The sequence below is a fragment of the Monomorium pharaonis genome, chromosome 3 (genome assembly GCF_013373865.1).
Source record: "Monomorium pharaonis isolate MP-MQ-018 chromosome 3, ASM1337386v2, whole genome shotgun sequence".
Taxonomy (NCBI): domain Eukaryota; kingdom Metazoa; phylum Arthropoda; class Insecta; order Hymenoptera; family Formicidae; genus Monomorium; species Monomorium pharaonis.
In genome coordinates, this window is record NC_050469.1 from 11,668,052 (window position 1) to 11,683,719 (window position 15,668).

Sequence of the window (15,668 nt, forward strand, 5' to 3'; positions counted from 1 at the left end):
GAAAAGAAGCACACGCCAAATTTGAACGTAAGGATGTCGTCTTTCTCTACGGCGGAGCGGGGCGTTCTACAAAATTGCTTAATAGCTTTTAGCGGCTTAATCGAACAGGATAGAGGCAAAATCCGCAGACACCGATTACGCATTTGAGGGCTGGCCAATAGAGGAAGCAGAAGGCAGAGGATCGACTTCGAGGAGAGGAGATGATCGTTCTCGAAGGGATTTCTCCGGTGGGTAACGCGCCGCGGCGTGCGATTCAGGAGACAATGGCCAGAAGAACGGGGAAGGAAATATAATTGAGCGATTTGAGACGCCGCCTTGGGAGGGGGTTAAAAAAAAAGGCGGGGACAGGAAGGGAGACAGTTCCGGCCCGATAAAGTATAATTATTTTCCGATAAAGTGGAAATTATTCGGGAACGAACCGTTGAGCTATTGACGATATTCATACTTTTATTAAACGACCCTCCGACGGTCCCTCCGTCCACCCTCTCCCTCTCCCTCCCGCCGTTCGTCCTCCCTCCGGCCTCCTCGAATACCTTTCCGTTCCGACACTTACCTCGAGATGCAATATTACACACGCTACAAAGAACTTTGGGTCGGGTATACCATTTTCGTTAAGCGGATAATTAGCTGGTACTTGACGTCCGCGTGTTTACGGAAGTTTTACATACATGAAATATAGCACACTTATTATTCTCGCAATGCGGCTGCCTTATGGACTTCCGTATGCGGCTATTTTCCACGCTTTTGTGTACACAGCTAGTTTCGTTAAAGTGTTCACGAACACAAAGTTATTAATTGAAGCGTTAGGAGCAATCTAGGAAAGTCTTAGAATGGAATACCGCATCGTAATTCTTGCTAATAATTGCGACGTGTTACAAATACGCTTTTAATTTTAATTTAATTGATCTACTTACAATTAGATGCAACTCGCAAATTTTTACTGCCATATCACATCGCAGCGTGAAGCAATGTAATTCGGTTGCTTGCACACCGTTACGCCTAATACGAGAAGGAAAGTGATACTTTTTATGATACGTTCGCGGCGAATCGACGAGTCACTGCAAGTTCCTTACTATGTAACACGCGTGGAAATATCGTGGGGCTGAAAAGCAAAGGCACGCGTCTTCCGTTCGCACGTACCGATCCGACTTGTTGGAAAAAACCGGCTCTGTCATGTTAAGCAGTAAAAAAACTGTACTTACACAACCGGGAGCTTTTATCGGCGCTCGACAATCTTAGGTCGTCAATCTTTCCGAATCGCGTTGTTCTTTGACGACAGAGACGTGATGTCATACGTAAAAAGTAATTACGAGTCGCAAATGTAATAAGACGCCGACAATTGATAGAAGTTTCCTTTACAAACGATCGTTCCGCGATGCATTTAATTAATATTGACTAGTTTTTAATAAGCACATAACTAGTACGCATGTTGGCTCGTCCAAGATATTATCATTATATAAAATATTATCGTTACTTGTTATTAATATGATAAAAATAGACAATTTAGAATATTTAAAAAATCGTAAGGCGGTTAACGAATATTTAATTCTGAATATTCAATATTTCTACACTGAGAAAAAAAAGTTGTTTTGACTAATTTTTCAACTTGATTAAATTTCTTTAATTCAACTATTTGTGTATTTCAGTCTAATGTATAAATACTCAAATTGAAGTTCAAGTATTTTATGTATTTAAGTTAATTACATAAATACTTGAACTAAAGAAATTTAATCTAGTTGAAAAATTTAGTCAAATTAACATTTTTTTCTCAGTGTAATAAAAAAATAAAAGGTGTTCCATAAAACAATATGTGCTGACTAAAATTTGCTTGCTACGATTAAAAATTAGGAGGTAAAAAATTTTATAATATCTATATTTTTTAATATTCTTTTTTAATGAATTTTGCTCACTGCATTCATCATTCCGCTGCGAGGCATAACATAGTATTTAGCGTCGCGACTTTTACTTACTCCGTTTCGACATATGACACAATCAGTGGAGATTACGCTAATCGATACAAGCATTTATCATCGTTGAGCAAGATAATTGAAAAACATCTGTCCCAAAGGCTTTAATTGTTTATTAATGCCTGCACTAAGAAAAAATTATTCAAAAAAAAAAAATTTTTACTTGCTCCAAAAAAATTATTTCTTTGATATGTATGTACAATCATTCTATTTCATCTCGACTGGAATATCAACGTTCTGGTCGTAAAAAGGACGGATCGAACGTTTTTGTAGAATTGTTTCCACTCTTTGGGAACCATTTACAGTTTGCACCGATCTAAAAATAAAGCTTTTTTTATCTCCTAAGTGTGCGAATCTTATACGCGAAAAAGTGACCGCCTCGCGACGAGTGGTCAAACTACCCGTTCGCGCGCGCGGCGAATTGCGCGTTTATTTGAAAGTATTTTTATTTGTTTTAAAATATTGAGTTTCTTGTTGCAAATAAATTATTTCTTGCATTCAACGAAATATTTAATTAAAAATATTTTTATTTATTTGAGAATATTAGGTTTTCTTATTACAAATAAATTGTTTTCTTCGTCCAATAAAGTATTTTTACGTGATTTTACTTATTTAAGAAACTCGAATTTCTTATTGCAAAGAAATGATTTATTTTAATTTAATAATGATACTATTCATGTCATTAAATCATTACTTAAAATAACGAAATTGAGACATAAAACAATTTACTTGAAAAAATGAAATATTTATTTACTAGTATATATTATTTGTTAATGTGAAAGAAACATTTACTTGTATCAAAGAAAATGCATTTAGTTGTTTCGAAAGAATTTTTTCTCAGTGTAGTATCTTACTTTATGAAGGTAGGAGGGCCCCGCCCTGCTGATGACACGTTGATAATGATACTCCGCAGCTATTCACGAGCGAGTAACATTGTTAACTTTGCAATACGGGAGAGGAGTAATCGCGGAGGTGGGCGAGGTAGGACGACGCGGACAGAGACTGGTAGGAAGAGGGATAAAGCGACGCGGAGAAAGCGAGATCTCACCCATTGTAAGGCAGGGGATGATAATAGGTTGACATCTGCACTCAGCAGCTCCGGTTCCAGCAGCTCGTTGGAAACGCAATTAATATTCGTAATTATGCCACATCCCCACCTACCGCCTTTAGCCGCCTCTCTCTCTCTCTCTCCTCCACCTCCGTTCTCGCTCTCTTTCGCCTCGACCGGGGGCACGTTTCTTACTCCTTCGTTATCTTCCTGCTGTCGAAGAACGAGATTTAACGAGATAAGTTGTCATCACGATATCTGCCTTTCTTTTCCTTTCTTTTTTGTTTTGTCAGCTGCTAAGGAAAATCCAGCGACAATTTTGTCTCAAACTTTTGCGATGGTGCCCGACGGTAGCTGCTGAAGAGCTCACCATTATTGCCTGGCAATAATTAATTATAGACAAAAAATAAACAATGCCAAGCAAAATAACACATATAACAATGTGTCTCATTTCTGTACACGTGTATGTGTGTGTATTTGTATGATTAGGCAATTGATATCAAAGAAAAAAATAATAAATAATATTTTACAATATCAAATCTCCACAACATTAAATTTTATCTTTTTAAAATTAAAGCCAATACAGAAAAGACATTTTGTTAAAGTATTTAAAAATTTAGTTAAATATACATCTAAAAATTATTTTTTGTTAGTCATCAAAATTATTTTCAAATTTACCTCTAGCTATTAATTTATAACTTTGGTGAACATACTGATTCAATATTGTAGAGAAAAGAAATGACATAAGGGCTTCAGAATATTCCGGCCATGTTTATGGAAATACCGGTCGTCACTCGTAATAATGAATTACGTGTATAGGATTTATGTGCGGCATTGAGGTAACCCTCTATTCTACCACCCTTCTAAAAACTGTCATGTTCAGAGTACCACCTGCCGCTTGATCTAATTGCGGACACGGAAAACAAGCATCGAAGTGTCAAACATTCCAAATCCTGAGCTCTTTATAGTATGATTTCACAGAATAACGGAAATCGCAGAAAATATAATAAAAGCGTTATTATACAATATAATACAATTGTAACATCTATATTTCTTCTTCTCTCATATTGCTCATTTGCTGCAACAACTGCATAACTCAAAAATAAAGGTTTTTCAAGATAAATTTAAATTTATTAAATCATTAAATTATAAAAATATTATTTTTAAAAGTGATTTTTAATAAGTAATACGCGATTTTAGAAAAATAAAAGTCTGTTTATTAGCACTTCATTTAATGTACTAAATTCTCATCAATTATAAAAGTGAATTCTTAAACAACTCTTCTTCTTTTTATAACTTATGACACTCAATGCAAAGTTTTTATTTCTTTTTTTAACGTTAGAAAATCAGTTATGTCGTTTTACCAATAAGAACCCCAAAGATCTATTCTCTTTCTGCACACAATTCAAAAATTCCAATTTCTATCTCTTTATTTATCTTTATATTATATTTATACCATAATACGTTACTTCCAAATTTCCTGTACTTTTTCAATGTTTAGTATCTGCAACATTTAATATCCCCATCAATTTACAATCCATAAATATTGTTGAACTTGCGCGTTACTGTTAATAACATGACGTCTTTGCGGAAAAGAAGTCTGAGCGAAGGTAGAAGCGAGCGACGGTCAGAAATGCAGACGTGCGTTTCGTTTTTGCGCTATCCAGTCTGTTGCTGCAAAATATATAATCTCGCGGCAAGTGAGGAAAGAGGAGAGGAGGGGGGGGATGATTCAATGGAGCGGAAATTACGCAACGGAATTTGCGACTTCTCGTCCACCGTAAGCCCTCGCTGTCCAAATAGAAAATGGATTAAGAGCATCAAGGTACAGTTTCGAAGCGGAGTCGTAGATATTATCGGTAATAGCGCAATTATGATAATGGCGGGTAATTCTGCACAAAATTCAGATAGGGAGAAAGAGAGAGAGAGAGAGAGAGAGAGAGAGAGAGAGAGAGAGAGACGACGAAAGAGCAGGAGCGAGAGGAGGCACAACCCGGGAGGGCAAGGGGATGTTGCAGGCGCAGAGAAAGAGAGAGAGAGAGAGAGAGAGAGAGAGAGAGAGAGAGAGAGGAGGGGAGAAGAGAGAAAGGGAGATAAACGGGCGAACTGAGACTGCTAATGAAGGAAACAGTTAGATTCAAACGGCCTCCAATAATTATCCTGCCAGCCATCCATATTATAGTCTCGACAATGCACGAAATTGTTCACACTTCCCTTAACAGTACGTCTAACGCTCTGTAGTTCCTGAATGCCGGATGGTAAAGGGTGGCAGAGAAAGGGGAGTAGCGTTACTACACGAATTCTTACGACATGATCATACAGTGTTATATGAATGGAGTTTTTAACCGCTAATCGAATACCTGAGAAAGTAAATATATATATATATATATATATATATATATATATATATATATATATATATATACACCAATTTTCAGTGATAATTTATTCGCGAACACTAAAACTGGCGCTTTTGAAACAGAATATCGCACATCTTTCTAATTGTAAGTCAGCTATTACATTACTAGTCAGCATCATAGTCTGACTTTATACGACCAATGTGCAACAATCCGTCCGAAGATCCGCACGAAAGCTTTTAATCCAAGTGAAAAATTTTTTACAGTATCTCAATTTTTTCAAGCTACTCTCTATAAGTAAAATAAGATACTTGATCACCCGCGAACGTGACTCGATTAAGTTTCGGACGGGAAAAGAAACCAGAGATGGAGGACAAGGTGTCGGCTGACTCACCGCTGAAAAATTAAAAACGCGCGAGAGGCGAGTGGTGCGTCGCGGTCGTATATCACCTCCCTCGGCTTCACCTCGTGCATTATAAGCTTCAGTCACGACTGCATAACTCGGGGAACACAGTCGCACCGATGAATGCACGTCGAACGATCGTGCGGACCGGCAAATTCATGCTATTTAGGATTGAATCTCGAAGCCAGAGGCCCGGTCTCGCGGCGTTGATGTGTTGATATTAGTAGAGCTAATTTGATAGTTTAATCAATTTCCGTAAGCCGACGGGAGTTTAATAGTGATGTCATCATTTTCAACGGGGCACAATGAGGTTAATCTCGCTCGACGAGCTAATATTCGGAGAGTTAATAGAGTTTCAAATGCAGGCAGGGCCGTTATTTGCCCGCATCCGTTCGCGAGCACACATGTATTCGCCGAGGTATCGAGGCAACCCCCTCGCCCCCTCAAGGGAGGAGAGAAAAAAGATAAACCCAGTCGCACCCCGGAGTCCTCCGTCTCGGCCGTGGCAAATCGCGATGCAATTCGCGATGACTCGTCTCGTTAAATAAGTCGTCGGCGTAAGGGTAGAAACGAGGATTCGACTGAAACGTGCCAAAAAATGAGCATAATTCTACACCGCGTATTATGATTTCGGCAATCACGGCACGATCTCTAAAATTATACGTGATTAAAATATATACATCGATAATCGAACCAAATATATAAAACAAAATCAATTAATAATGAGGCGCAATATCATCTTTTAATTTAATAAATATAATACATTTAATATGTGTTGTAACAAATTTAATATATAAAGAAAATAAATAAAAGAGAATCTAAAAAGAAAATATTTAGAGAAATTTAAAGAAAAATCCGCGCGAAAGCGGCTACAGTGTCGCGACGAGAGATTACGCGGGGGGAGGGAGTAAAATTAAAGATTCGCGGGTGTGTTTCATAGTTTTCGTTCGAGCGGCCCTGGATGTGAATCCCCAAGCGGGCATATTAGGTGGAGGTACGCAGTTAGGCAATAACCGCTGTCAATAGAACCCGACCTCTCCTCCTCCTCATCCTCCATCTCCTTCCCCTTCACCTCCTCTTCCTCTTCCTCCTCCTCCTACTCTCCTGAAGTGGCCCCCACTCGAAAATGCTACTCGCTAAATTAGGTAGGTTATATGGGTTTCGTTTCATTTGCGAGCAAACTTTAATAAACGCTAAAATTGCGTAAAAGAGCAAGGTTTTCAGACGGACGGATCAGGGTCGGGCTGATCTCTCGTCGTTGGAGATGGTACCTGCGAATACGGCAAACTGCGGCTAAAAAACTACATTATTACACTCTATTAAACAGTAAATATGGGTGCAGAGACAAAACTTTGGAAAATTATGAGACAATGCATTGTAAAGAAGAAAAACTAAAACAAAAAAACATCTCTGTCATGCAAATGCAACAGGAAAACTACCGAAATAATACTCTATTAAACGCAATATAATATTCAATTTAATAAATGTAATTAATTTAAAAAAATTATCTATATTAATAAGTGTTTATGAAACTCAGTTCCCCTTCGATTATTTTATTATAGTCTTTCTGTATTCTGTATTCACTTAATTTTAAAAAATTATCTATATTAATAAGTGTTTATGGAAGTCAGTTCCCCTTCAATTATTTTATTATAGTCTTTCTGTATTCTGTATTCAATTCAGTTATTTAAAAGTATATTTTATTTTATGCCATTATATTTTATTTTATTCCATTGGCAAAATTAATATTTAATATTTATATATTAAAGATAATTGATTTTTCAAAAGTTTCAGATATATCATTTTACTTCATTGACCTCTTAAATGCAATTTCTTCACTTCCCTTATAATTTCACTGTTTTGCATCCCTCCAGTCATCTTTTTAAATTATATTGCTTTTGTAAAAACATAATAATCTATGTTTAATGTATTTCTTTTTTATTCAAAAATAGAAAATAAAATTTATCTTTCATTATCTTACTCCATCTTATCAAATGTATAAATTTTAGTTTCATTTTTGTTTCTTTTTTAAAATTAATTTATATTCCGTTTTTTTAATATTTATATTATAAAATTATCTCTCATAAAATGTGTGTAATAAGTGTATACGTATAATGTATATAAACATATGTAAGCGTCCGCAGTACATTGAACTCGGATGAGTTTGCTAGGCCTAAAAAATACATATTAGTCATCCCTACAAAATATTCGTTTAAATGCATCTTCGTTTATTAAAAGAGATAAATTACAACAATCAATTTAAAACACAAAATCTAAAATTGGATCTTAAGAAGTCTTTAAGACTATTTTTGCGTTCTAAAATGTCTTTAAAACATTACGTAGCGGTTTTCAAAATGTTTTATAATTCGAGCTTAGATTTTGTCTGGATTAAGTAGCACTAAAATCGAACTCATGTTCGAAGCCAAATTTAACATTAGAATGTATGTTCGATCTTTAAAAGTTTAGAAACATAACAAATTATTATCGAAAAGATAAAAAAACGCTTATGGATATTTTATGATTCATTTATTGCGCCAATAAATGCTAATTCTGCTGTCATCTAGTCTCCGAGCTTGTAAGATACAATCTCAAATTCACGTGCAAAAATATCAGCTGATATTCAATCGCCTAACTATCCAGTCATCGATTACTCGGAATACAGGACAGTATTATTTCGCGCGCACATCCGACTTTACTTACCGATTAAGTAAAGATTACCGAGTATCCACAACATTTTTAAACTTATCATCGGGGTTGAAAATTTACAATTTTAATCTATACTCAGGACGCGTAATATTTGAAAAAGCTAAAAAAATAATTTATATTTAATAATTTATATTTATTATTATATTATTTATATTTAATAAATTTATATTTATTATTATATCATTTTATATTTAATAATTGTATTATTTATATAGAATAAATAAAGCGCCAGTGAAGAAATTTTTACACGTAGAAATGCAAAGAAAAGAAATAATTTTTCTATTAAATAAAAAAAAAAGAAAACAGCCTTGGTAATGCCATCTAGCGTATAGAAATGAGATTGCTAAGTTCCGTAAGCTCTCTCTGGTGGCTTTCGACGGTACCTTATCACTGACGAACACTGACGAAGCTCGGTCAGCTCGGACGGAACGTCACCAGGTTATGTTACGCTTGGATGTACATAAACAACTTACGCATTCCTGATCGAAAATGAGCCTCGTGGCGTACGGTAGCAGCGACGAGGGTTCCGAGAATGAGGAGGACGAGCCCACGAAACCGATCATCGCGAATAACGATACGAATAATGACACAACCGAGGCGGTGGCCATGCAAATAAACACAAAGTTGTCCTTACCTGCTCCAAGAGTAGTCCAGCAAAGTACACACAATGAGGATGAGGAAGAAGAGAACGACGGTATCGTACAGCATAACTTCCAGTGCTTTCTCAGCGCGTTACCAAAACCCAGAGATCCCACTTCCACGGGTAACGTCGAGGAGGTAGAGGATGATATTCTGTTGAAGAAAGAAACGAAAAGTCAAATTCCACAGCCAGCAAAAAGGCAGACTGTGAAAATATCAGTGCCTTCCTTATCGGATGTACGTACGGGCATCGTTAATTAGGTCTTTTTAACTTTACTTAACATTTGTATTAATCTGTCATATCATATCAGTTTAAGGATCTCGAGGAGGAGGAGGAGGAGGAGAGCAAGAAGAAACCAGCCAAGATCATACAATCATCACAGGTACATAAGTTTACATTACAGTAACATTTCCTCCGATTATACATAGAATGGATATAACTTGTGAATTATATTGATTGTTGTAGAAAGGCTGTGGACTCTTTACCCTCTTAACAGCACCAAAAAAAGAAACTGAGAGGAACAAGATTCTGATACCTCAAACTGTCAAGAATGCAATAGTAAAAAATGTTCAACAGTCAAAAGTAACAAAAAAATCCAGTATAAGTCAGAACGATTCTAAAGTAAGGAAGCCAACTTCAGATAAATCACATAACGAGTTGAGCTCTGATGAGGAAGACACAATAGACTTCTTTGGACTTACCCCGAGTAAAGATATACCAGATAGTTCCACGGAACTATCCTTGGATGATTTTACACATAAACCAAGTGTTGAAGCTTCGCTTATAAAACATATCGAAGATTCCAACTCTTCCTCTACCAATTCTGATACAAACTTAACCAATAATCTGTCAAGCGATTCAAGCAAAATGTTAATAAGTAATGTTATAAATCTACCTAAAGAGGAGATTTTGTTGAAAAACAAAACTGAGGTTGGCCCGAAGCTGCCTGTCCCTGAACAAGAATACAATGTCGATGTGGAGGGTAATGTCGCCTTCGACGAGAAGGCGATCGAGTATCTCTGTGGTAAACGGGGCGTGAAACGCAAGGAGCTCGAGGAAGCGGACATAATCGAGATAAGTGGAGAGGACATAAAACCGGATGAAAGGGAGTGGCTGGTGAAGGCTCTGACGGAGGAGACTGTGCACAGACCAGTGTCTATGCAGAGCGGCGGCATGAGCTCGCAGTCCAAGAAGAAGCATCAAATTACGTATCTGGCACATCAAGCCAAAGCCATGGAGTTAGAGCTCAAGAATCAGTGGGCACAGAATAAGATGGCACGGAAACAGGCAAAATCGAAGTATGGTTTCTAAAGACAGAATTTGTACAAGTTTTTCTTTAATATTTAAAACGCATATAATTCTTTTTTATTTTTAAGATAAATTAATGGCATCTGTATGAAAAACAATATTGCAAATATATATATATTAAGTTGAGTTATACAGTTGAGTTTGATATTGGAGTTGAAATTTGTGCTTACTATTGAGTTTTTTCCAGAAACATCTGCTCCAAGTTCTCGTATTCTTTCCTTTTACTCTCCACTAGTAACTTAGCCTGCAGCAAGTTAGGTGGTAAGTCACCATATTGAGCGAGTGATTGATTAAGCTCTGCTAATCTACTCGTCTTCTCCAAATACAGCTTGTATTTATTCAATATTTTCTCAGAATACAGTTCATCGACCTGCATATCGCTCAGATCCGCCCCCAGTCTCTCCACGGCTTGCTGGTACTCCGTCAGTTTAGTAGACAGAAAAACCTTGTTGCAATACACATTGTTCTTGTCCTCCTCCGTAGATTCGACAGTTTTCTCGAGAGAATCGACCGCGTCCTGAAGATGATCAAGCCTCGTCTGCAGCTTCATGCAATTCCTAAGTAATTCATCATACTTTGTGGACATCTGCTTCTCTTCTCGCTGCCGCCTTTTCTCCTCTATCACCTTCCGTTCTCTCATCACTCGCAACGCGGTCTCGTCGAACTCGAACAGCTTCTCGGTTTTCAGGATTAAAGCCAATTTCTCCAAACCTTCCTTTATATCATTGGGTAGTGCCTTGACGTCAACATTCAATTTAGTCAATAAAGTCGCTGTCTCTTTTGTGTATGTGACGTTCTCTTCCGTTGTCTCCGAGATGGCCCTCTGCAAGTGTCGAAGCAGGGACGCTTCGTCGACTGACGTATCTCTCTCGTGGCATTTTGTGGCAGTTGATTCGGTTTCAGTAAACACTGAATCATTGGTTGAAACCGACGCTACCTGTTTTTAATTAATTACTGATTAATGTCTGCTTTACAAAACTTATTCCTAGGAGACGTTAATGACAAAGTAGTCCTTAATAACTAAATAATGATAAAGTTATACAGAGCATTATATTATATGATCATGATTTGTCCTTAATAACCATTAATGAAATCATATTCTTAATAACTTGTTGAATTCGCGATAAAGCTAACTAACATTACTCTCCTATATTAATAAAACTTCGACATCTTTGAGAAACTCAACTCACCTCACTATTATTATCCATTTTATCGATTGTCTCATTTAACCGTTAGCTATCAAATAACCTGTTGAATGACTTGAATGGCGGGCAATGGCGGATGGCGGGGAGGAAAACGAGAGAGATGTCGCGACTGTCGAAGCGTGTGCCGGTATATTTGTTGTTTGTGAGAGAGATTAACCTCTATCGCGTGGCGTTTTCCAACTTTCAACGTTGAATCGATATTTCCCGTTGGACGGATCGCACGTCGGACAGAAGATGGATTCGTCCACCGACATCAAAGAGAATCTCGATCAGTCGATTCGCCTGCTAAGCCAGCAGAACAGCCAGCGGCGAACGTTTTTGAGGTTAAGCGGCCAGCAACGGAGCAGCACGCCGAGGCGGATATCGCTGCAAGCGGCAGCCGGTCAACCGTCGCGCCGGGACGCCGACGATAGTGGTAGGCAGGCTCAGCTCGGTGACGCGTACAGCCCGGCGGGGATGGCTGACAAGAGCGGTCCCAGATCGGCGACCAAGCCACTCCACAACGTGGAGCTTGACATCTCGCTGACCCTCGCACCTCACGAAATCCGCGACATAATGGCACGCTCAGACAGGAACGACATCACCATCAAGGAGATGATGGAGGACAGCACGGCTACTGGGGCGATACTCAAGGCAAACGAGCCATGGCGGGAAGCCAAAGCCAAGCTCTACTATGATTTCCTGCAGAGCGTGCAGGCGCACTTCTCAGAGGCACAGATTTTTGACACCATCGCAGACTTCATACAGAACTGCACTGACACGCTGGACATAATGAGAGGTATTGAGAAATACCAAATCTTATTATATTTATCTAATTATTTTGAATATCAGTATTAAATTTTAGCTAAATAATTATCATGTTTAACAGGTATGCAATCAAAGGTTGAGAATATAGAAATAGCAGAAGAGGAGATTTCCTTGGAAAGCGAAAGAAACACATGGAGACTAATTTATTGTCTCTATCAGAATCGTATAAGTAGCGCTGGTTTGTCCACTCAAATGGACCATGACGGGCTTGTGAACAACAATTATATTTCTGAGAAGGACGTTATAGAAAATTTGTACAAGTCTGAGGGCTACATCAGGGAATATCAATTGATTATTGACTGGCTAGAAAAGAATGCTCTGGATCAAGCAGACAGATATCCCTCGATAGAACTTTTCACTGATAAAACAGTAGCTTGGGAAAATACGGTCCATCAGTTGCATAATAAAAGTTTAGGAATTGCATTTAGCTCGTCCAGACCATTGGTATCATCCCTTGATCCTGATGCACCAATACGGGAGGGCAAGCCGTTACATGACTTAGATAGAGAAGATGATGCTAGACTTGAAAAAAGAATGTTTATAGAGGTATATATATATATATATATATATATATATATATATATATATATATATATATATATATATATGTATGTATGTATGTATGTATATATAAGCTACATATTTGTTCTTTACCGAAATTATTATTTGTAATTTATAATTGAGATTATAAGATTATTTTTATAATTAGCATTTGAACAAATCTTTTAATGTTAAGCTATAAAAATCATTTTAAAGAATAAAGGAAAAAAATATATTTAAGAGGATGTATCTCTCAGGTACGTTGTGGACGTCTTCAAAAAGCACAATCATTAGCTATGCATTGTGGTCAACCTTGGAGAGCCGCGTGTTTATTAGGATGGATCCCTAATCACGATCCAAATTACACTAATCCACTAACAGACACTAAAATGCCAATTGAAGGGAATCCTAATAGAAGTCTTTGGAAATTGTGTGCCTGGGAATTATCTCAAGATAAACGCATAGGTAAAGAATTTGATATGTATTACTATTTGGTAAGAATTACTAGAGAGATTGCGCTCATAATTATGACCTACTTATTGTAGAGTATTTTGTTAAAATAATTTTTAAATACTTCAAAATGCTATTAATTTGTAATTGTAAATTTAACTGTGTTTATTCATAAATAAATATAGAGAAAAAAATTATTGAAAAAATTTCTGTATAGGTATATTCTATCGTGCTATATATGCAAGTCTCTGTGGCAATGTCCAACTATTACTACAAATAGCATCGTCTTGGCAAGACGCATTGTGGGCGTACATGAAGAGCCTTTTAGACATCAAAGTTGAATCGGCACTAAGATTAATGATGGTGAAAATTTATACGATTATGCCAGAAGAATATTGGAAAAATGAAATCTCGTTGGAAGATGCATTCAAGGAGTTGCAGGCGTCGAAAAATCCAGTGATACGTGCCCAATCCAACAAGCCTGATCATCTAATTCAAAAATATATAATACTGGATCAAATTCCAAAGTTAATGGAAGAGATTGAAAGTATGATAGATGTCGACGCCTGTGACTCGCAGTTTCTCAGATTCCTGGCTCATTTGATACTGTTCTTTAGACAGATCGGGAAAAGTACAAAGGATAAAGTAGAAGACAAAGTACTACTGGCATACGTTCGCGTTCTTATCAAGATGGGTGATCCGACTTTAATCGCGTTTTACACAGCTACATTATCTCAGGAAGATCAAATAACCAACTATGCCTCTTATTTAGAGAGCGTTAAAGAGCACGAACAACGCAAGGCATGTTTACGCGCGGCGGAAGACGCGAACTTGAACGTAGAAGCAATTACGAAATTGGTGGTTGAAAATATACGTAAGAAAAACATAGAGACCGATCCGACAGACTTGAAAGGAACTGTTACTGAAGCAGATATAGAAAAAATTAATAGTCTGGATTGGTTGATTTTCTATCAAAGTCAGAGAAAGGAGGCTTTACGGCAAACAAACGCACTGATTAGATACTTCCTTACTAATGAAAAAATCGACGCGGCGCGGAAAGCATTTAACAAGGTAAAAATTGAAAATAATTGTCATATAATTATATTATAATGAATTTTTTCATAATTTTCATAATTTTAACGCATAATTTTGCGTTAAAACTACACGCGCAATAAATTCTGCGTGATAAATTACTTTCATTAATTTATATTCAAATAATAACTTTTTATACGTTGCATAGATTCCAGCAGATTCGATCGAATCGGTTATGAGTGAATATCCAAGTATAGACTGTACACTTACGAATCTTACGATAACTAATAATTTATCGAAAAAAGCGGCCGCGTCGATAAGGGAATATCTCTGTTATAAAACGTATCTAGACGCCCAAGAAGGTTTTGCTGAATGGTTCTCTCACTATCATCATGGTAAACCTATGCCACCAGAAGAATTGCCGGCGTACGCCACGTTCACGGAAAAAGTTGCGTACGATCACAGAAAGACGCAGTACAATTTAGAATTTGAAAGATGGAAGTCAACAATGCAGCATCATACAAAGGTATGCGAAAAATATTAATAATGTTACATGCAAAATATATAATAGCGCAAGCAAAATCAAATCGGATATAAAACAAAATATTTGTGTTTCTTTTTCAGGCTGTGAAACAGTTATTATTTAATGTTTTATTGTTTCCTGATGGCGGTTGGCTCGTCGATTCAAAAAGTAACAACGACGAACCTTGTACGTCCGAAGATGAGCTTAGGGAACATCAGCTAGAGAAACTGCGCGAACTTTGTATCCCGAAAGTCACACTTTTGCTTCATTCGGTTATGTCCGAAATGAACGAGCACGATGGCTGCATTCAATTGGCTGACATACTTTCCTCCGAGCAACATCAATTGTACAAAGTATGTATGAACAATGAAATAACTATTGTACCATATTTAAAGGTGAATTTTATGTGTATCAAAATACTTTGTATCTTTACTTATAGGTATTTTCAAAGGGAAGATTACGCGAAGTATTCAAAAAGATCTGTGAATCTTCTCTTATCTTAATGGACCAAAAGAAAGATCCCTGGGGATATCCGAAATGAAGTTTATAAATATGTAATATATATTACTGCATAAACTTATTTGTACAGTGTGACATTATTTATATCAATCAAGACATCGCTGCGCTGGCCTTTCTAGCTGTTGCATTAAATGTACAGACAATCCTTATGATTCTTTTCCTT

At 37.0% G+C, this 15,668-nt stretch overlaps 3 protein-coding genes across 4 annotated transcripts; 2 read left to right on the top strand and 1 right to left on the bottom strand.

Moving 5' to 3' along the window:
- The first annotated feature begins 8,856 nt into the window (after nucleotides 1–8,856).
- LOC105840169 (proline-rich protein PRCC) lies at nucleotides 8,857–10,561 on the top strand. Its single transcript, XM_012687033.3, has 3 exons — nucleotides 8,857–9,357; nucleotides 9,432–9,503; nucleotides 9,587–10,561. The coding sequence occupies exons 1-3, from the start codon at nucleotides 8,971–8,973 to the stop codon at nucleotides 10,430–10,432; spliced, it is 1,305 nt and encodes a 434-aa protein (XP_012542487.1). The 5' UTR covers nucleotides 8,857–8,970; the 3' UTR covers nucleotides 10,433–10,561.
- LOC105840170 lies at nucleotides 10,457–11,736 on the bottom strand. Of its 2 annotated transcripts, none has more exons than XM_012687034.2 (2): nucleotides 11,620–11,736; nucleotides 10,457–11,366 (listed from the first exon to the last, which is right to left on the bottom strand). In XM_012687034.2, the coding sequence occupies exons 1-2, from the start codon at nucleotides 11,635–11,637 to the stop codon at nucleotides 10,599–10,601; spliced, it is 786 nt and encodes a 261-aa protein (XP_012542488.1). In that variant the 5' UTR covers nucleotides 11,638–11,736; the 3' UTR covers nucleotides 10,457–10,598. The 2 variants fall into 2 exon arrangements, with proteins under 2 accessions (XP_012542488.1, XP_028044914.1); XM_028189113.1 differs by having other exon boundaries at nucleotides 11,512–11,622.
- A 108-nt stretch (nucleotides 11,737–11,844) lies between these two features.
- Nucleotides 11,845–15,654, top strand: LOC105840168 (nuclear pore complex protein Nup107). Its single transcript, XM_012687031.3, has 7 exons — nucleotides 11,845–12,412; nucleotides 12,503–12,987; nucleotides 13,239–13,446; nucleotides 13,649–14,502; nucleotides 14,672–14,989; nucleotides 15,088–15,339; nucleotides 15,426–15,654. Exons 1-7 carry the CDS (start codon nucleotides 11,869–11,871, stop codon nucleotides 15,525–15,527), a joined length of 2,763 nt encoding a protein of 920 aa, XP_012542485.1. The 5' UTR covers nucleotides 11,845–11,868; the 3' UTR covers nucleotides 15,528–15,654.
- Nucleotides 15,655–15,668: the final 14 nt, after the last annotated feature.

What these genes read in the sequence shown, in the direction of transcription:
- LOC105840169 (XM_012687033.3), top strand. Translation starts at nt 8,971, where the DNA reads ATGAGCCTCGTGGCGTACGGTAGCAGCGACGAGGGTTCCGAGAATGAG. An exon ending in CAGTGCCTTCCTTATCGGAT is followed by an intron (nt 9,358 to 9,431) that starts GTACGTACGGGC and finishes ATATCATATCAG; the next exon opens with TTTAAGGATCTCGAGGAGGA. An exon ending in AGATCATACAATCATCACAG is followed by an intron (nt 9,504 to 9,586) that starts GTACATAAGTTT and finishes TGATTGTTGTAG; the next exon opens with AAAGGCTGTGGACTCTTTAC.
- LOC105840168 (XM_012687031.3), top strand. Translation starts at nt 11,869, where the DNA reads ATGGATTCGTCCACCGACATCAAAGAGAATCTCGATCAGTCGATTCGC. An exon ending in CACGCTGGACATAATGAGAG is followed by an intron (nt 12,413 to 12,502) that starts GTATTGAGAAAT and finishes CATGTTTAACAG; the next exon opens with GTATGCAATCAAAGGTTGAG. An exon ending in AGCAACATCAATTGTACAAA is followed by an intron (nt 15,340 to 15,425) that starts GTATGTATGAAC and finishes CTTTACTTATAG; the next exon opens with GTATTTTCAAAGGGAAGATT.